This window comes from Eucalyptus grandis, chromosome 6, assembly GCF_016545825.1.
Source record: "Eucalyptus grandis isolate ANBG69807.140 chromosome 6, ASM1654582v1, whole genome shotgun sequence".
Taxonomy (NCBI): domain Eukaryota; kingdom Viridiplantae; phylum Streptophyta; class Magnoliopsida; order Myrtales; family Myrtaceae; genus Eucalyptus; species Eucalyptus grandis.
This window is the reverse complement of record NC_052617.1, coordinates 8,816,629-8,837,734: the sequence shown is the minus strand read 5'-3', so window position 1 is coordinate 8,837,734 and position 21,106 is coordinate 8,816,629. Positions and strand designations below refer to the sequence as shown.

The following is a 21,106-nucleotide window of genomic DNA, read 5'->3' as shown; positions in this document are numbered from 1 at the left end:
GAACTGATTCAGAAGGAGCTGCAACTATCGTAGGTTGAACTAATTTAGATGAACTTGTAACTGGGTTCTTCTTATTCTTCTTTCTTATTGGCACAGCCAATGTCTTCTTCTTTGTTGGTGCAGCCGTTGATTCTTGAGTTGGGTCTTGAGAGATGAGAACCTCTGAACTTCTCCCAGACTTCAAAAAGAAAAGTCAATTATCAACAAAAGTTTGCACCATAAATTAAATTAAATGCAGTCTATAAAACTTACATTAAGAATAACTATTCCAGAATGCTCATATGTATAAGAGCCATAACCATATTATTTTAACATCTTCCCAAGAGCCCCTCTTATTCGAAGGGAAATGTCATTTTCGGTACTTGTGACTGGTTGGCCTTTCTTCTCGCATGTGATTTCTTGGGCTCTTGTTGTAGCTGTTCAGCTACAGTAGTGGCTTCTTTGGCCAATTCTTCAGCTAGACGTCTTCTATATGGCCTTCTTGTAAGTGGCTCTTGATTTGGCTTTCTGATAATTGTTTTTCTATTTAGTCCTTCAGTTTCAGTGATACCTTCTATTGGCTTTTGTGGTGGCCCTTGTAATGACCCTTCGAGTGGCCTTTGTGGTGACCTTGGTGATGGATCTTGTGGTGGCCCTTCAGTTGGGCCCTTTATCGGTAGCTGAGCTCTAGCTTGCCTTCTTTGAATCTGAGAAAAAGACAAAGGACATCATAAATATAATATCATGCCATATAACAATCTAAAGGAAAACTAAACACAAATTATTAAACTTACCGGGTATTTTTTTCTATGTTCTTCTGAAGAACAGTCGACTTAATTGGCCCTTCAATTGCTTCGGCCAATCCTTCAGTTGGCTGTCTTCTACCTTGCTTTCTTTAAACAGGCCATTCAGTTTCAGGTACAGCAGAGATTTCGGCCAATTCTTCACATGTCATTCTTGTGACCAGACAAAGACAAAAACATTACATACATGTCAATTATATCTACATACATATTTGTAATAAACCATAAAGCAACATAAACCTAGTTGTTATGGCTTACTGGGTTTATTGTTATTGACTGAAGAACAATCGACTCACTTTGCTTTTGTGTTTGTCCTTCTCCAACTGTCTATTCACTAGACCCTTCGGCCAGCCTCAACTATTACTACTACTTCCTTAATTGACAACCTTTAGTATTGTGCTGCTATGTAACAAAAAGAGCACTTCATCTTTACACTTGTCCTACTCATCCTATGTTGACATGAGGCCTCTCCCTCCGTCATTCTTCATTTTCACTTTGGTCTTCCCATTTTCTTTTTTACTGGCATAGGTTGAGGTGCTTCGCAATCTGTTAGCTCCTAGAACTTGCTACTTTTGATTGGTTGCAACATGAATTAGTACAAAGCAAGATATGTTGATTTCTTGTACCAATCATCAATGTAGTCTTCTGTGTTGTGGCCCTTCAATTGTATGGCACATATGGCATATGCACAAGGAATTCCACTTAGTTGCCATGTTCTACATGAACACTTTCTCGTACCTAAATGGACAACATACTTATCGGAACTCTTCATTATCTCATATCCTTCATCCACATTCCAAATGGGATGACAATACATATTTGCAGCCAAGTTCTCATACAATTTCTTAGCAATCCTAGGACCACATTGCCCAGTCCACTTTGCAACCTCATCTCTTTGTCTGTGCAGCCGAGTCATGATCATAACCCGTATGTCTTCAAGCATCGAGATAATTGGTTTGCATCTAGCATCGATTATCCTCCCATTGAATGCTTTGCAAATGTTGTTATCGATGTTATCGCACTTGAATTCCTCGCTAAAGAACGCCACACACCAATACTTCGATTCTATTTGGAATAGTGCATCATAACATTCCTTTATTAATTGAAGCAGTTCTTCTTTGGCAATCCTAAAGTTAGCCATACTCGTGCTCTTTGCTAGCTACCAAAATTACGACTACTGCTTGTCCCCTTTATAGTTCTTTGCCTAATTTGCGTCTATGTGCCGCACACATATTCGATGTTTGGCATAAGGCAACAACTCAACTATTATTGGAACCAATCCCTGCAATAATTCAAAATAAAAAATATAAGCAATGACATGTTGATATCAAAAAGCAAACAATTAACAAAATTTTTCAAAAAGCAAACATTACCTTTTGTTGGTTACTCATGAACGCCCACCTTACCCTATTTGTTATCTCCAAATCAGTCATCAAATTTTTTAGGAACTAGAACTAGTGGAAACATTTAGTTATTTGCATCTCTTCCAATTGCAGCCAGCAATTCTCCCTTGCACAAGCCCTTCAAAAAACACCTGTCCAATCCTATAATACGTCTACAACCAGATAAAAATCCCCGTTTGCATGCATCGAAGCAAACATAGAATTTATCGAACTTGGTCCCAATATCAGGAAATGGTCTCTCCACGACCTCTACATACACTCTACTTGAAGAATTTTGTAGCCTATACTCCTAAGCATAATCCCACAACTGTCCATATTCGCTATTGTACTAACCAATGAGTATCTTCATCACATTTTGCTTCGATCTTTTGCATTGATACCTGGATATACTGATGCCTACCTGCTCCTTCACCAGCATCTTGAACTCAGTATTATTCATTTGAGGCATCAACTTAATCAAATCAAAGAAGTGCTTGGACAACCATGCACTTATTACCCTTTTATTTTCAAAATTATTAGAACAAGTATGTTCCTCTTGGTAGGCTTTAATCTATAGGGATCCACCTCTCCTAACAAATGCGCCGTAGATCTTCCATGGACAATTTTGCTACAAACACCTAACTCTTACAAAGGTCTTAGTATTTCTAATGAAGTCAATATTTCTCTGTGCAGCAATGGAGTTCTTTAGTACAGCTTCCCTAAATTGTTTCACATCTTGAAATTTCATACCTACCGACAAAGTAGGAAAGGCAACAGATGGATCATCAGAAGGAAACTTACTTTTCATTCTATGCACAGCTCCTTCATCTTCTTCAAGCTCATCCTGGGAGATAGCATTCTCGACGCTTTCTTCATAAGCAATCTCCTCACCGGTAGCACTAGCATCTACAAGGCCTTCGGCCCTGTTTGGAACTTCTTCAGCTACCTGCAAAGTTGCAAACTTATATGTCAAAAAATCCCTTTACTTTGTTCTTGATTGTACAAGCTCCTCATTGTCGTTATCACTTATATGAAATTTTCAACAAGCAACCCTTCATCATCATCATCACTTGATTCAGTTACTTCCCAATCTAATCCAATGATTGTGACATCACCCATGTCATCATCACTTTGGTGAACTGCATCCGCACTCCTCTCCTCTCCATCATGTCTATCATGCCCTCCTTCGATCCTAACGTCAGTACTACCTTGAATACCATCTCCTTCTTGTCCTACTTGGGCGCTCTCTCCATCATCATCTTCATCATTACTTTCACTATTGTACTCAACATATATTTTTACCTCTTCACCATGAAGATAATGGTATAGAACATCCTTAAAACCATTAGCATCTTCTAAGCTTCTCAAACCATCTCTTAAGCCTTTTCCAGGAATATAATACAGCAACTTTTGAATTTTACAAGGCAAATAAGTCACTATATCCCTAACAAATCCTATATAAGATGTCTTCTTTATCTCGACAAAGATGGTGCCTTCATTTCCACCCTCATACTCCCACTCATCCTCCCCAATCACAAAATCCTCACTTTAGCAAACTATGACAGTGACATAATCCTTGTCATAAGCCACTTCTACACCAAGAACAAGAAAAAGAATAATTAGTTTTTGGGACAACATCCACAAAAAACAATAGACAATTGCACATGGGAGTCTCCCCCCTCCCACTCTCATGGACTTTATTAAAGAAAAGGGAAGGGAGAAGAGATGCACATGTTAGGCCATTTACTAGAAAGATATCATCCACGAAACAGAGGTCCCCACACTGACAATATGCCCCTACATGACAACCAAAAAAGAGGTCGCCACTTTAATAATTTGTCTTCCCTTCTCTTAAAATATTAATAAATAAAAAAAACAGAGGTCCCCACAACAAGCACCAGTCCTCACGACACCCATTTCAACACTTCAATTTATAAAAAGCGACTAGACGTCCCCACAACAACCATTTCGAGTAGTCAAAATCGCTGCCGCACATCACATTTCACATCTAACCCCTAAAAATCAGCTATTTTACCTAGTAACTTTGTAGAATTTAACATTTAATCAAGTTTGGGATAGAAAAAGCAGCATAACAAATTCACAAACAAACATACTTTTATATACACATTGAGTCATGTACAAAAAGTCTATGTCCAAAAAACTAGAAAAGACTAATTGACCACCGAGAATTTAGGGTCGGGACTTGATTACACTAATTGATCAATTAGTACACTTTCGTACTCCAATCTTGTTCATTTTAAAATAAATTATTTTTATAAGACAATTTGGATTGATTTTATACATATCCACTAACATGTGAAGTGATCATGTGGGTATGCAATCATTGAAATAATAATCAGCAACCAAGATCCTAATGGAAGTAAGTTGAGCACATGCAATTAAACATAATTAAATATGTAAATTAAACATACGATATAATCAATATACGAGAAAATAAAGACCTAATTACACTAAGAATGCAAGACAAGGCAATTCCTAACAAAACCCTACAATTTTTGGATTTTCAAAAATTTCTTTTTAAAATATAATATACATATATATAATTTTTTTGGGAAAATTCTTTTTTAGGGGTGAACCGGGTTAGGTCCAGTCCGACTGACCGGGTCGACCTGGCCGGGGTGGGCTGATTAGACCGCCCGAAAGGGCCAGGCCCTACCAGTCCTAGTCGAGCCTAGGCTTAGTTGAGGGTTGGGCCACGACAGGCCCAACCCCCTTTCTGGAAAAAGGCCCTCTATGAGCCCAAGTGAAGGGGAGAATGGATCAGCCGAACCGAGCTAAATGGGCCATGTCACGCCCGATCCTCGAACGCGTGCCTATCCCTCTCTGATCGATAAAATTTGTGACTTCCCAAGACGAGTCGCCAACCCTTTCATTTTATTACACATGTGGAAGCTAAAAAAAATAATTCCCCTAGCATCAACAGTTTGGGATAGAAAAGCAAGATAACAAATTCACAAACAAACATACTTTTATATACACATTGAGTCATGTACAAAAAGTGTATGGCCAAAAAACTAGAAAATACTAGCCCTTCCAAAAAAAAAAGCGGTCCTAACCAACTTACACTTCAAATCACTTCAGCATGGCTTTAAGTCCTCAACTCTACGGTCCTGAAAATTGAGCCCACGACGGGGTGAGATATAAATCTCAATGAGTTCACACTCTAAACCCCAATTAGGAGGGAAATACGCCAAGAATCGTCCTAACCACACAATTATGCAACCATAGAGACTTACCTCATCTCAGATCCACCCTGCAGGTCAGTACAATTTATATCACGGACGGTCATAAAGACATGAGCAACAAATAAGTTCCAACAACAGGAACGCCATACTCAGTTCTCAAACAGTACATAAGTCCTTATTATAGGGCCAAATCGTTATGACATGTCACATACCATGCCACACAATTTTGTCTCATAATCTAGCGCATTCAACTCAATAAATCATGCATTCCTAGTTTTGATCTTGGCATATAGCACGGCCTACTCTTTGTTCGACGCTCTTCTGGCATTGCCAGGCTACATCTCACACAATTAAGCACGGCTACGTCTTTTCTAGACGGCTTTCCCAAAGGAGCACGTGTCCAGAATCTACTACGACCGGCTTCTCATTGTCTAGGAGCATCCCATATAGGGATTACCGTCCAACTTAACCGCCCAAGAAGGGTTCTCTTAACCAACACACAATCACTCACTTATGGCTCAGGACACCGTGCATTGCACTCAAATACCTTAGTTAAAATGATGAACCTAGTCTTTTTCTTCGTATTAGAAATACATGGCAAAAATAGTCGTGTGTAGGTACATGGTCAACTTAACCTAGAAAAATTGATATCTTTCAATTTAAAATCCCACTATTTTATATAATATATAAAACCATTTTCGATGTTAGAATCCGACACCCGGGATTTTCTAAATAAATATTGAAATTCACAAATTTTTTTAATAAAAGACCAAAAATCCAATCAGCACTCAATTTGCATAAATTAATAGTCAATTGCATAAATTAACTACAACCTTGCAATCAGCACAAAATTCCGATCACCAGCTATCCCGACCTAATTTTCGGAAAAATAATTATGGAAATTAATTAAATAAATCAATTTAAATTCTAAAAATACTAACTTAAGCCAAAATCACTAAATTAAACATCGAATGGGCCCGAAAATTACCGAACCAATCTACTATTTATCTAGGCTTTAGCTAAACCATTTTAACCACCTAACATGCACAATTAAATAATTAAATTTCTAATTGAATCTAACTAACCACCTAATTTTTAATAAATTAAACTAAACACTCCACAAACGCCATTAGCCTACTAAGAAGAGTTTAGTGCATAAACTCACCGGTTTACTGCGAGAACCAGTTCACCGCGACAGCGGCGCGACGGCAGCCAAAACTCGGGTTTGCGGTGGCGTCAACAGGCTTAAACTGGGCCTAAACTTGGCCCAACAAATCTCAACCCAAACTAAGATTTGTTGCTGAATTGGGTTGGGCCTGCTTCGCGGGCCGATGGGCTAACTTCAAGTGGGCTTGACTTCAAACGGGCTGGGCCAAGGAAAACAATAACTTGCTAAGCTGAAATGAGCTGCTGATGGACTTCAAATGGCTAGTTGAAGAAAAACGTGGGCTGTAGCGGCTGAACGAGAAGGATTCGCCGGGCTGCTGCTTGGGCTCAATGGAGCTGCTTGGCCGAAGAAACGAAACGCGTGAGCTGCAGGCCTTCGCTGGCAACGTGGACGGTTCGAACTTCAGTGAAGCAGCTGCTGGCGTCCGCATAAGGGAGAGAAGATGGGAAGACTTCTCGAGCAGCTTGCTGGCGTTGAGCTGGGGAGAGCAGCTTCGGTTTGGGGCTTTGACTGAAGAAGCTGGGCTTGGACGTGTGGGCAAGAGATAGGCGGATGCAGGGGGAAAATGAAAGCTTTAGTTTGGTGGAAATGGCCACGTGCAGTTGGGGTCAACAAAATGGCCTTGATGAAGAGAAAGGTTGACTATGAGGGAGTCCCACATGGACATGTAGCAGCGCAAAGATGAAGAAGAATTGAAGCTTCAGCTCATGGCCTTATGTGGCCATAAGAGAGAGAGTGAGTGGAAGAGAGGGGCAAAGAATTTGCAAGAAGAAAGCTTCAACAAAATGCAAACAAAAGAGAAAGGACTGTGAGAGAGAGATTGTTCAAGCAAGGAGATGAGAAGGGGGAGCCGTGCGGGAGAAGCCAAGGGAAAGGAGGGATAAGTCAACAAGTTTAGCCATCAAATTGAATGCTTGGTCCCCCCAAAGCCCACACACATATCTCTAATGTCCCCCAAATAATTCTTGCACAATAAATCCACCAATACTCCAAATTAAAGCCAAAAATGCAGCCCTCAAAATAGCATACGAATTTCCTAGGTTTTGAGCTTCAATTTTTTTACAAATTCCCCAAATTTGATGTCCAATTTCATCGAAGAAAAATCCGATACCATTTCTACAGGGTCCTCAACGCCAAATAGCTTGGCTTGGAAGTCCAAATTTCCTTCTTGGCCCATCCGAATTTCCGTTCGTTTTCCAAAACATGGAATCGATTTTCGTAAAAATATTGGAATCTCCAAAAAAAATTCGGAGGATGAGTCGATGTTCCTAAAATAGATCATGACATGACAAAACTTTCAATTTCTGAAATCAGGTTCAAATTCGCAGTTATTTCAAACCAACGCGGTTTTAGCGTGACTTGGTATATCGGGTAGCTTTTATGAATTTTTTGTACAATTGACCCGTGATCGATTTATCTCGAGTCACAATGTACATCATTGACACATTGACGACTCTCGGTTGTCGTGAAAATCTCAAAATTTCAAATATGGACATCGAGTACAGAAATGACAAAAAAATCGGTCTAGTGGAATCACCTCGGCGACGGTCGATGGCACGATCTCCTCTTCTTCTCTCTTCTCATGTTCCTTCCTCCCTCACTCCCTATTCTGCCCCTCTTTGCCCCCTCTCTTTGTCCTCCTTCCCCTACTTTTGTGCGAGAGGACCCCTACTGCGGAAGCCTCCGTCGGACGAGACTGCTCTAGCGCCTAGATTGCGTCAAGCCGCCTGTTCGCTCGACGATCCTCTGCCCCTGCTCTCCTATCCCTTCTTCCCCGTTATGTCCCATCTCTCTCTCTCTCTCTCTCTCTTGCCCCTTTGCACGCGCGAAGAATCAAAGAGAAAGGAGAAGCTGGCGTGGGCCAGGCTAGTGGGCTGCGCGAGGGAGAGAAAATGGGCCTAGGCCGCACAAGTGAGAGGGAGGCGGGTGGCGGGCCGGGCCAAGGCTGGATTTGGCTCGACTCGATCCTCTAAACATTTTTCTTTTTTTCTTTTTTTCTTTTTTTCATTTTTTTTTTTAATTTTTAATTTTTTTTTAATTTTTTTTAATTTTTTATTATGTACTTGAAAACACAAATTATGTGTCAACAGCTGCCCCTGTTTGAATGTAAGGTTGCATTTAAAGACAGAAGACACATAAATTATTTCGACGGTAGAGAGATCTTAGGTGCATAAGCACGCGTTAGGTCGACGATAAGGACTCAAAGTTATGAAAGGGCGTCTTGTCAATAAGAGGAAGAAAGACTCCGGGCTACAGAAGCACGCCATGTCATAAGAAAAAGGAAAGACCCCGGGCTACAGAGGCACGTTGTGTCAAAGGAAAAGACCCCGAGCTACAAAAACATGCCATGTCAAAGGGAAATGAAAAGACCCCGGGCTATAGAAGCACGCCGTGTCAAAGGAAAAGGAAAAGACCCCGGGCTACAAAAGCACGCCGTGTCAAAAGAAAAGGAAAAGACCTCGGGCTACAAAAGCATGCCGTGTCCAAGGAAAAAGGAAAGACCCTGGGCTACAAAAGCACGTCGTGTCAAAGGAAAAGGGAAAGACACCAAGCTACAAAAGCACGCAGTGTCAAAGGAAAAGGAACAGACCCCATGTTACAGAAGCATGTTATGTCAAAGAAAAAAAGAAAGACCTCGGGCTACAGAAGCACGCTGTGTCAAAAGAAAATGAAAAGACCCCAGGCTACAGAAGCATGCCATGTCAAAGGAAAAGGAAAAGACCCCGGGCTGCAGAACCACGCCGTGTCATAGGAAAAAGGAAAGACCCCAAGCTACGGAAGCACGCCATGTCATAAGAAAAAGAAAAGACCCCGAGCTATAGAAGCACGCCATGTCAAAGAAAAAGAAAAAGAAATGAGGTCTCACTTTGTAACAATGGGTTTCGACCAGGTTGAAAATGCATGATTTGAGGAAAACCAATGAACCTTTGTAGATTACATGGTTTGAGGTTGACCATGAACCTTTTGAAAATCGCAGTTTAGAAATAGACTCATAAACATTTTAAAGGCATGGTTTAAGGATAAACCCACCAACCGTGAGGTTTAAGGATGGACCCACTAACCGTGTGGTTTAAGGATAGACCCACGAACCTTTGGAGACGGCATGGTTTGAGGCTGACCATGAACCTTTGGCGATGGCATGGTTTGAGGCTAGCCATGAACCTTTGGTTTTTAGGGAAGCACTTGCTAACCCCTTGAAAACTACATGGCTTCACTAAGGAGTCCTGTCAAACTCAACTTGAGCAAATGTCATTAGGGACGTCGTCAAGAGAAGTATTGGGAATATTGCAGCATTAATTGAACAAGCTAATCAAGCTAAGTCTGACTGCTTTAAAAAAAAACATTCAATGTCAATTAGTATCACGTGGCGCAAAACTGTCATCTTGCTCAGAGATGTATCATTAATCATCAAATTCTCTAGGAGACAAGTTCTTATCGAAATTATTCATGTTTGTGAAAAAGGCTCATTAAGCATGCCAAACTAGATCTTCTTAGTCATAAAAGGTTTCTCACATACTCTCGATAAAATGGCTGCTTGATCCCATCCATTCATGTGGGAGATAACTACTTGCTGAGGGTTTCTCACATAACCTATGCCAAAGATTTCTAGAAACATTCGAGATGAGCACAATCTGATCGATCAAAAAGGTCTTTTGAAAGGACTGCAATATAGGTTTGGGTCAAGGGCTTACAAAAAGGGATCACTGCTTTAAGGCCAACAAAACATTTGTCACTATCTTCATCAGGTTTACAAGTCGAAAACTTGGAAGATAAGACAAGATAGAATTACTTCCACTCCTTCAAGCAGTAGCTTCTTTGTGGCATTCTCATTTTCACTCAAACCATCTCAATCAGAAGAGACTTCGGAATAGGGTTGTAATGTTGGCTCAGGAGAGGCTCGAAAGGCTTACAATATTCAAGAGAGTTTTTAAGAATCGATGATCATCATGGCATCGTAACTAGGTCACCCGATCTTTTCAAATCATTTGGCTTTTAAAACACGACACATCTCAAAAAGTCCCTTGACTAATCATTTCTACATTGCTCATTTCTCTAATTTCATTTACTCTTGCGATGATGATGATGATTTTTTTTTACGCAGACACTTGGACTTTGATAATTTTTCTTTCACGTAAATATTTGCAACATTTTGGCTATTTTTATTGACAGGCATTAGCCTTGCTTTCATCGGGCACACTGCTTTTTCATGTCCCCTAATTTGTCAAAATTTTCGCTCCTTAAACTTTTGTGCGGAGACTTGATGGGTCCTTCAATCGACTCTTTCCTCCGCCATTTTCCTCATCGAATGATAATGTGCCTGAAACACAAGTAGATACATGTGTATGTAACATGTGCATGATATCTACAATGTTATGCATGGCGCTATGCAACTTGGATTGTGCATAAAGTGGCTCCGTAGCCTTGATTTTATTCATGGAAAATATTTTTTGACTGCATCAATGTTTACTCATGTCGAATCATTCACGCTCGATCCCATTCTGATCATCGTCATTGTCATCGAAATCTGAGAGACTTTCTTCATGCACATCCGGGTCACATGAGTCCTTATCGTGATTATGCATAATGAAATGCCTAGAATGCGACGAGATAAGTTAGAGCATGTGAACAATAAAGATCATGCATGGCATTTTCGAAGGATTTTTTTGAAGTATTTTTTGTAAAATGTTTCAAGAACTCATCCTCATATCTTCGGATCTCTTCGTTCTTACAAAACAGTCAAACTTGGGAGCATGTGGAGGCCCAAGCCTCAACGACCATCACAGGACTAGGTTGATATGCTTCCACATGTCCTTAATAAAACATGCATCTATTTTATCGAACGAGGAAAGATAAGGCCGTACTACAACACACATTACCCTCGACCAATAGCTCAAGATCGGGGCTGACCACAGTTCACGCTACGAACGACATAAACAAGAAAGAAATAACAACAAGATCCCACGCAGGGGATTGGACATAAGACAAAAGACTAAGTTGAATGAGAACCGCCCTACTCTGGAGGGACAGCTACGACTTCGGAGGAATCAGCTTCCTCACACGTCAAGATGGTGCATATGTCATCCTTCTCGAAAATTGAGTTCACTCCCTTTGCATGATTTGATAAAGGATTATGTTGCACATTAGGCTGAACTTCCTTGAAAGTCAAGATGCCCCCATCTAGTAGTTGCTGGACTTTGCATTTCAGCACATAGCAATTATCCATGTCATGCCCCCTCTCCCCCATGCGATACTCGCATGTTTTGGTTACATTGAATCCGGGAAAGTTCGCGAGGTTATCTCTAGGCACCTCCTTTACAACCATCCTTTTTTCGAGAAGCATGGACAACGGCTTTGACAACGGGCACAGTAACAAGAAAAATTCCCTTCGAAAGGGTCTCTTACCCTCATCATATGCCCAGGATGAGTTCCCTTGAACCATTACAGGCTTATGCGCGAGTGTTGAAGGTGGTCTAGAGAGAAATGTCTCTTGCACTATCGTTGCTTCGACCACAGTTTCCTTATCCTTCCTCTCCGAGAATTTCTTAACGCTTCCCGTAGATATCCTTCCCTCGATAATTGCCCACTTGACTCCTTCACCCACATCTACCAGTTGTGAAAATGTCTGGCATCCTAAGTACACTAATCCTTGACAATATTCATGGGGTAATGTCTTGAAGAATAGCTGCTTCATTTCCCTCTCATTCAAGGCCGACTTCACCTGTGAGGCCATGGTTCTCCACCTTTGTGCGAATGCCTTAAATGATTCATCCCTCTTATTTTCTACACGTGTCAACTCTTCCCTCGTGGGGGTGAGCTCGGTGTTGAACCTGTATTGCTGCAGGAATTCATTAGCCAAGTCCTCCCAACTGGTGAACTCTTTGATGTCCAACGCGATGAACCACGTCAAGGCAATGCCTTCTAAGCTATCTTGGAACGTGTGAATGAGGAAGAACATGTTGTCAGCATAGCAAGCCATTTTCCTCAAGTAGTATCTAAGGTGAGTCTTAGGGCATCTTGTTCCATCATACTTCCTCGTGAATTTAAGCTCCTGAAAAGTCTCAGGGAAGTTCGTCTTGGTATATACAAGGATAGCCTGTAGGCTCCTTTTAGCTCGTATCCTTGCAAGGCGCACAGTCGATCCTCCATCTTAGCCAGGTGCTTTTCACTCTCTCCATCTAGGCAGGACGTTGGCTCTTTCTTCCGAGGAGGATTTAAGTCGATGATGATTGGCGGGACATAAGGGGTTTCTCTAGCAATTTCACTTTCGAGAAGATCGGCAACGTGTGGGTCTCTCATCAATGGGGGAGCGTGTCCTGATGTTGTAAGAGTGGATGTCCTAGCGACAGCAACAATGGGGGGCTCTTTGAGCTTTTGGCTTATCTCGAGCATCATCACGATAAGTTGGGCCAGCTGGTCCTCCATCTTGGCCATGCGGGTGTCGGTGTCTTCATTCTCCATCCTGGCTTTCGCGCGAGTGCGAATCGGAGATCTCCACTTGGCTGTGTCGATGATCGACAGAAGACAACCGATTGGCTAGTACCTAGCAAAAGGGTAAATAAGCATATATAAGCACAAGAAATAGATAGATGGTCAGCCCACGACAAAAGTCTAGCCGTCCCAATTCGTTCATTTCATTGAAAGCAAAGTTGTTACATAATGCAGGAAAAAACATGAGGGAGAACCCCTAAACAACGAAGCTATTTTGAAGATGGAAATACATAACTCTTGACTTCTATCATATGCCAACTAAAGTTACGATTAACCTAATTTGTCATAAACGGACTAAAAGAAAAGCGAATAAGTAAATTGCGAAGAAAAGAATTCGAAAAACTTAACCTATTCATTGAGTAGCAATACCAATGACAAAGGCATGTGCATGGCAGTGGTTCGATTTCTACTCTAGACGGCTCAAAATGGAGTCATAAGATCACCAGACCAAATCAACAAGATCGCGGCTAGGTCGTGTTATCCATGACTCCGGCTTTGTCAAAGAACCGAACCATGTCGCATGGTTGCAGACCAGGGTGGAGACCTTTGATGGTTACTCGTACTACATGGTTGAAGTTGGAATGGTATCCACATCAACACCGTCCTAAGTGATCCTATCCGGCTTAGGTCCGACGGCAGGTAATATGTGGCATGGCGTAGTGCAATGCAGGGAATGTAGGTGTGAGACAATTAATAAGCAAGCAATACTTCATACATAAACAAACCATTCATTTTTACGCCCCTTATAAAATAAGGGTTAACAATCACTTCCTCTTATACCTCCCATTCAGTATGAACATTTAACACCTTACATTAAGGACATACCTGGTATCCTCGCTGCCAAACAAAAATTATTTTTGAACAAGATAAATTTAGGCCTAAGTCCTCTAATGTTTAAAACTAATCCTCAGTGGAGTCCCCAAGCTATCGCGACCTACCTCTCAGGGGGATTGAGCAGCTTTAGGGGTATTGCCTAAATGACGAACCTAAGGCCCATGATTATGCGTGGGCTCTCCCAAGCCTATACATCGCATGAAGTTGGGGTATTTTTAAGAAATTTGCAAAAAAGGAGTCGCCATTAGCCTATTGGGGTTAGCTAGAAACCAAGCGAGATATGGAAGTATACCTCGCTTCCTAGCAACTAGATAATCTAGGATCGGGGACTTGATTACATTAATTGACCAATTAGTGCCCTTTCGGTACCTAATCTTGTTCATTTTAAAATAAAGAATTTTTATCAAACAATTTGGATTGATTTTATACCTATCCACTAACATGTGAAGTGATCATGCGGGTACGCAATCATTGAAATAACAATCAGCAACCAAGATCCTAATGGCAGTAAATTGAGCACATGCAATTAAACATAATTAAATATGCAAATTAAACATACGATATAATCAATATACTAGCAAATAAAGACCTAATTATACTAAGAATGCAAGATAAGGCAATTCCTAACCAAACCCTACAATTTTTGGATTTTCGAAATTTTTTAAAAATATATATAAAAAATAAGAATATTTTTTTTTTCCGAGAAAATTCTTTTTTTTTTTTTGGCGAATCGAGTTAGGTCCGGTCGACTCAACCTAGGTCGACCGAATTGGGGCAAGCGAGTCAGATTGCCCGAAAGGGCCAACCCAACCATTCCTAGTCGGGATTGGGCTCAGTTGAGGGTTGGGCCACGACGGGCCCAACTCCCCTTCTAGAAAAAGGCCCTCTATAAGCCCAAGCAAAAGGGGAGAATGGATCGGGCTGAAACCGAGCTAAATGGGCCCGGCTCCGACCCGACTCGGCCCACCCCCTTTTGGTCCGCGACTCTTGACCCGCAAATGCTCGGCTACGGCGGGGGAGGTGCGGCGACGGTGCTCGATACAAGCGGCCTTCCGGTGAGGGCATGGTTGGGGCGACTCTCAACCCTTGAGATTGAGAGCTCCGGCGGCAACAGTGGGGGCCCGTTTCGGGTTAGCTGCGACGGTGACACGGGTGAGAACTCGCGGCTTCCTTTCATCTTCGGCTCCGGCGATGCAACTCCAGGGACCCGAACCAATAGACACGTAGAAGGGAGAGGGATGCGAGACGGAGAGAGAGAGAGGGGTGCGAGAGGATCTTAAACAACAAAAACAGGGAGGCCCGCTCGACGCCGGCGAGCTCGAGCCTCGCCGAATCCGGCGAGGTTCGAGCCTTGCCTGGCCTATTGCCAGTCGTCGCCCTACTAGCTGCCGGTAAGGAAGGAAGAAAAAAAAAAAAAAAAAAGGAAATTCATGTTTTTTAGGTTTTAAAAATGGGTCGAAAATAGGTCAAAACATGTGACCCATTATTGACCCATATAAAACTGAACTTAAAATGGGTCGAATGTGGATTATGGCCCATTACAACTTCATAACCCACATTCGACCCATTTGTGAAAAATATGGGAGCAAAATGGGTCCAATTTTGCCACCTCTATACTTTAGTCCACTCTACCTTTTAATTGTATTATATTACCATTTTGATTAGTGCGGTGTGATTCATTTATATCTCTTTTGTGTCATGATTTGCTTGTTCTAGTTAAATGGTTAAGTTACCTTTTTAGGATTTGAATGAGTACCAAGAAACAATGCATAGACAATTAAGCGATGAAAACTCTAGGACTCATAATTTGTTAAGAAGACTACATGGATAATTAGTTAACAATCAATCAAGTTAAGGTATCAAAAGAGCTTTAGTTTGAATTGGTGTAATCAACTTCCCGACCCTTGATATTTGATTGCGTAAGAAGGGAGGTATGCTCTCGTACCTTACTTGGTTTTCGGCCGACCTTTGATAGACTAGTGGTGGCTTCCGATCCAGTTCAACTTCATAGTTAGATTTATTCCAATTGAAATTTCCAACGTAGTGCAATGTAAGGGTTTGGAGCCATTTGAGAATTGTCGGTCCACCCTCGGCAATACCTCTAAAGTCGTCATTTCCCAATACTCCCATTTGGGAGGGTTGCGATAGAAAGACAAAGTCCCGAAATAGTGGCACACTTAATATCCTCATGTCTTTGAATTTGATTGTAAAGAATTTCAACCATAGTTTGAATATTCTAACTATGTGCTTACTCTAGGTTGACAAGAGAAATTAAGTGCTGAAATTGAGGATATCAAGTAAGGGCAATATTGGAAAGAAATTAAGTCATTAAACCTCCACAATAGCATTTCAAATATGCTAAAAGCCCAAAACAAGCCTCTATTGCCTTGGGCTTTCAGCTTTTCTAAGTATAGCATTTAAGCCAATGGAGTCTAAATTTTTTTTAGCAAACACCTTCTATTTTCTCCAATGGGCTTTAGAGATTCAAAGTTATCTAGGAAAGCTAAACCAAATAAGGCTAAAGTATTGGGTGAAAATGCATTTAGAATAGTGAAATCTTATGACCAGTTAATAAACAAAAATCGTATGACGATGAATAACCTCAAACTATTACATCCGTGATAAATTTACCACAAACTAATTCTTTTGACCACGAGAAATCCTAAATTGGTATACATGTGATAAGTTTATCCCAAGTTAATTTTTTGATTGCCAAAAACCGCAAACTAATGTATTTATGACAAAAATATCTTCCATTAAATTAGACTAATACCACAAAACAGCCACAACTGTAACCAATGGAGAGTACAATCCTAAACTGGTTTATCAGTTAACTGTCATGTGTCATCCAACTCAGCAATTTGATAATAAAATTTAACGGAAACTAACATAGAGTAAATTTATTATAAGTATACTAGTTTGTGGTGGTGGTCAAAAAATTAGTTTTAGATAAATTTAGTTTTAGATAATCCCAAACCGGTTCATCAGTCAACTATCATAAAATGGTTTTGAGTTTTTGGTGGTCAAAAAATTAGTTTTAGATAAATTCATCACAAATATACTGATTTAGGATTTCTCGTATTATTAGTCATTTTTCCGAGACCAATTCATGCTGTGTAAATCCAAGTCGCCCAAATATTAGGTTCCCTTGTGTGCACTGGGCTTTTCACACACACGTGCTCCTAACAGTGGACGCCCACTACGCGCGCATCTTATCCATCAACTAATGCGCAGATGTTCGACCAAAACAAAAAAAGTATAGATAATTTACGCTTCCTCATTTTATTCCTCATAACATATAATTGCACATATTGAAAAAAAGTATACACATTCGGACTTACAGCATAACTGCATTTCAGTGGTATATTTTAAGGACCCCTTAATTTTTATTTATTTTTTCGGGATACTAAGTGAATTCTACTAGTCACGATCGTGGGCCCTTCCTTTTCTCTTCCTTTTTTTTTTTTTTCTAAATTAGGATTTTTAAGACAATTTTTTTTCTCTCTACAAACAAGTATTAGAGAGAAGATCCTTTTTACTTATATATAAATGAAATAATAGAAGACGAGCAGTTTGGTTTTATTTGAAGTATAAAATTCAATTTGAAACTAATCTTGCCACGTACTAATAAAAGTTTGGCATATCTTAACATTCGACTAATGGGGACCTTATTGAATGATGTTACACCCCGTCCGTAACTTTAATTTCTTCTCCAACAATTAAATTTCTCAAACAAACTACTGAGATTAATTTCTCAAATTTAAATGCGATTTATCAAGACCAAACTTAAAGTCATAACTCATTTCATAATTTATAGATGGTCCACAACACATTTATATTTAATCCCAAATTAAAGTCCGAATTCCTTTCATGATTTGTGGATGGCCGGACTTTCACCACCACCTTCAAGCCCTATCCACAACCCGATCCCGAGCTTCCTCACTAAGTTGACATGCCAATCCATGGATTCACTCATTCTTCAAAGGTAACAATAAAAAGAGAAAAAAAAAATGAATCCCGTATGGGTAAAGAAATTTGCATAGTAAATATATTGGTTAATATGGGTCAGGTCATTTATGACCCTTCCCATCCTACCCATTTTTTGCGGGCCTAGCAAGAATCTATGGAGTCAAGTAAAATACAAGGAGTTTGCAAATTGGCAGGCAACTCGGCAACCAATACGCAATTCGATAGACTAAGCAGGAAAATGAATTCCCTTTTCTGATGATCAACACGTACCAAATAGATAGAGCACTCCGAGGCTTGAAATAGGAACAACTTGATGACCTCCCTTCGTGCGCGTCTTCCGAGCTTTGCTGATCCTTTGATATAGACTCCTCCTTTTCTATAAATGGAGAGCCAGAGATTGAAGTTCAATTCGGAAGATGAAGAACTCTTCTACAGGGAAGGGAAATTTCAGTTGAAGCTGATTTTGGAAGAAAACGCAAATGCTCCAGAATTTATTTGATTGGCCATTGGTGAACAACTCATATTGTTCCTTGATTGAAGGTCGTGATATAAACAATGGTTTTGTTGGGGTTGATCTATGAACATGCGATCAAATCCTAATTTTTTTTCAAAAAAAAAAAACAATTATGTCATATAAATGGTGAATTAAGCCTTTGATCCATGGTTTGACTCGAGATTACAAGGCGATTTATGTGCAAGAGTACAAAAATTAAAAAAAAAAATTATATCTCATACTAACAATTAAATTATCATATTTCATTGTTTATTTTAAAATCTCAATGTGAAATTTTCAAGTGTCAAAAATGTCAAGGTGAAAAAATAAAAATTATTTAAGACATGCCATTAGTGATAATATACTTCTCATAATGCTTTTTTTTATGTTTTTGTGTGGGATAATTTTCACAATGTTAATCCGTATACATGGTTAAAAAGGATATCGCTGATCAGGAATTTTGAAAAAGATACCGCGTCGAAGGGTTTTCTGGAATTTTGCTTAAAATATAATGAAGACTAAACATGTGATCGGGAAGGCTAAAAGATGGAGACGAACTGGAAGGTGAACTAGTGCCGGGGTCTTTGGATTCTCCATCTCCAAAGACGCTCCGCTCTGATTCTGAAGCCGAATCTACCGACAAGGTAACATTTTTAGTTTTTGAGGTTGGAACTAGTCGCAAGAAGAGCCCCACCCTCTCTCTCTCTCTCTCTCTCTCTCTCTCTCTCTCTGTGCTTGGTAAGCCAACGTTGCATACACACGTCTCAGATTACCAAGGAGGATTTTCAGTTAAATATATTGGCTGATAGAGCAAAAGCCGAATCAGCCGACGAAGTAAAGTTTCGTTATTGAGGTTGGAAATAGTCGCAAGAAGACCCCCGGCCCTCACTCTCTCAAATTACCAGAGGATTTTCAGTTGCATATATTGGCCAATAAGTTGTGCTTTGTCTTGGTTGGGTTAATGGATCTTTAATATTCCTTTATCTCGTTGTTTCTGACAGGAAGCTGAGTTTTTTCTTATGTCTGGTTGCTGAATTTTCCCGCTTCCTATTGTCCACCTTTCTTATTTCCAGATTTTTCTTACCTTGTTTGTTTTTCTTTTAGTGAAACTCAACCCAAAGGATCGGATCAGCAGTTTGCCCGAAGATGTTATAGGCTTTATGTTATCTCTTATGACATCTAGAGAAGCACAAGCGACTTGTCTTCTTTCCAGAAGATGGAGGTATTTGTCTACTTGTCAGGTCACCAACCTTGACTTCGACTGGTCTGACTTGTTGGCCAAGATGAAAGCTAACCCCGAGATAGCTGAAAAGGAGAGAGCTAGATATGTGGAATGGGTGGACAATGTCTTGCATCGTCAAAGTGGAGGATATCATTTACGTAGATTCACATTACGCTTTGACTTGAATATCTCATATAAGCTTCACATCGATAAGTGGATTAGGTTTGCATTGGCAAAACGAGTTAAAGTTCTCCAACTAGATTTCGAGCCTGCAACTTTTAAGGATTTGATGCATGATTGCGACCCTACTCGATTGCCATACCTGTTAGGGCATGAGACACTTATGGATGATGATGTAGGGTGTTCACAACGGACTTCAGGTCTGAGTGATGTTGACTTGAGCCCTTCTATATCGTGGCATATTGGATTTAGGTATCTTGAAGACCTCTGCTTGAATTGAGTAGTTGTGAATGGAGAACTCATTGAGCAACTGCTTGCCAATTGCCCAGTTCTAGAGCAATTGGTTTTGGAGGAGGCTCATACTTTGAATAGGTTTAGAGTTTCTGGCCGATCACTGAAGCTAAAGTACTTGCGCATATTATGGTGTGATGATCTTGAATACATTGAGATTTATGACACGGATCTCGTGTCCTTCACTTTCGTGGGAATGAGAATTCCAATATGTTTGGACAAGCTCCCCCAGCTGTCTGAGGTGTCAATTAGAGGAAGTTCATTGGAGCATTTACATGTTATGTTGCCTCCTCAACTTTTGAGCCTTCCTTGAGCATTGACTGATTTTTATAAGGTTTCATAAAGTTATTTCCTTAGTATAATATGTGTTGCCTTTGATTCTCTCTCTGTAATATGCAGGAAAATCTATAGATTCGTCAACTACCTAAATTGACAAGTGCCAAGCAATTGATACTGAGAGTTTCGGTATTTAAAGGAGCAAGTCTACGTCCCTTGACTCTCGTGATCGAGGCATGGCTCTGCTTGCGGAGTTTTGTGTTAGAGGTGGGTTTTCAAGCCCCATTCAATTCTCCATCAATTTAGGTGTTATACAGATGCATTAGGATCGAATATGAAGCCAATGTTGAATTCAGATATCATGTGATTAGTATCTACTCAATGTGACAATCCACATAGATATACTTTGTTTTTTCTTTCTTCCATTGGCATTCTCCAATGCGACGCTATTTTGTGTTAATTAATAATATATGGGGTTCTTATTTTGCCACAGCTGATGTTCCCGGATGACATGCTATGTAGGCAGAGAAAATTGAAAAGAATTGATAGACCTCCCCATCAATATGTAAAGGAGGTTGAATTTTATAACTATTATGGTCGAGCTTGTGATCTTGAGCTAGTGATTTACCTTGTCAATAATGCTATTGCTCTTGAGAAGTTAATGGTGAGTCCTTGTGAGGAAGAATTGGTCACGATGAACGGGCTTGGCGACAACTCAAGGGAAAGTTATCTTCGAAGATTGATCTAGTGATTAATTAATGGAACCTGAGCCTTGTTCACGCAGCATCCACAGAGTCGATAAGGATGGCTATTA

General features: G+C 40.3%; 1 protein-coding gene across 1 annotated transcript; it reads left to right on the top strand.

The window, feature by feature from the left end:
- The first annotated feature begins 14,772 nt into the window (after nt 1-14,772).
- LOC120294287 (putative F-box/LRR-repeat protein At3g58880) lies at nt 14,773-20,329 on the top strand. The gene is made up of 3 exons (XM_039314294.1): nt 14,773-15,013; nt 19,428-19,925; nt 20,010-20,329. The coding sequence occupies exons 1-3, from the start codon at nt 14,773-14,775 to the stop codon at nt 20,327-20,329; spliced, it is 1,059 nt and encodes a 352-aa protein (XP_039170228.1).
- The last annotated feature ends 777 nt before the right edge of the window (nt 20,330-21,106 follow it).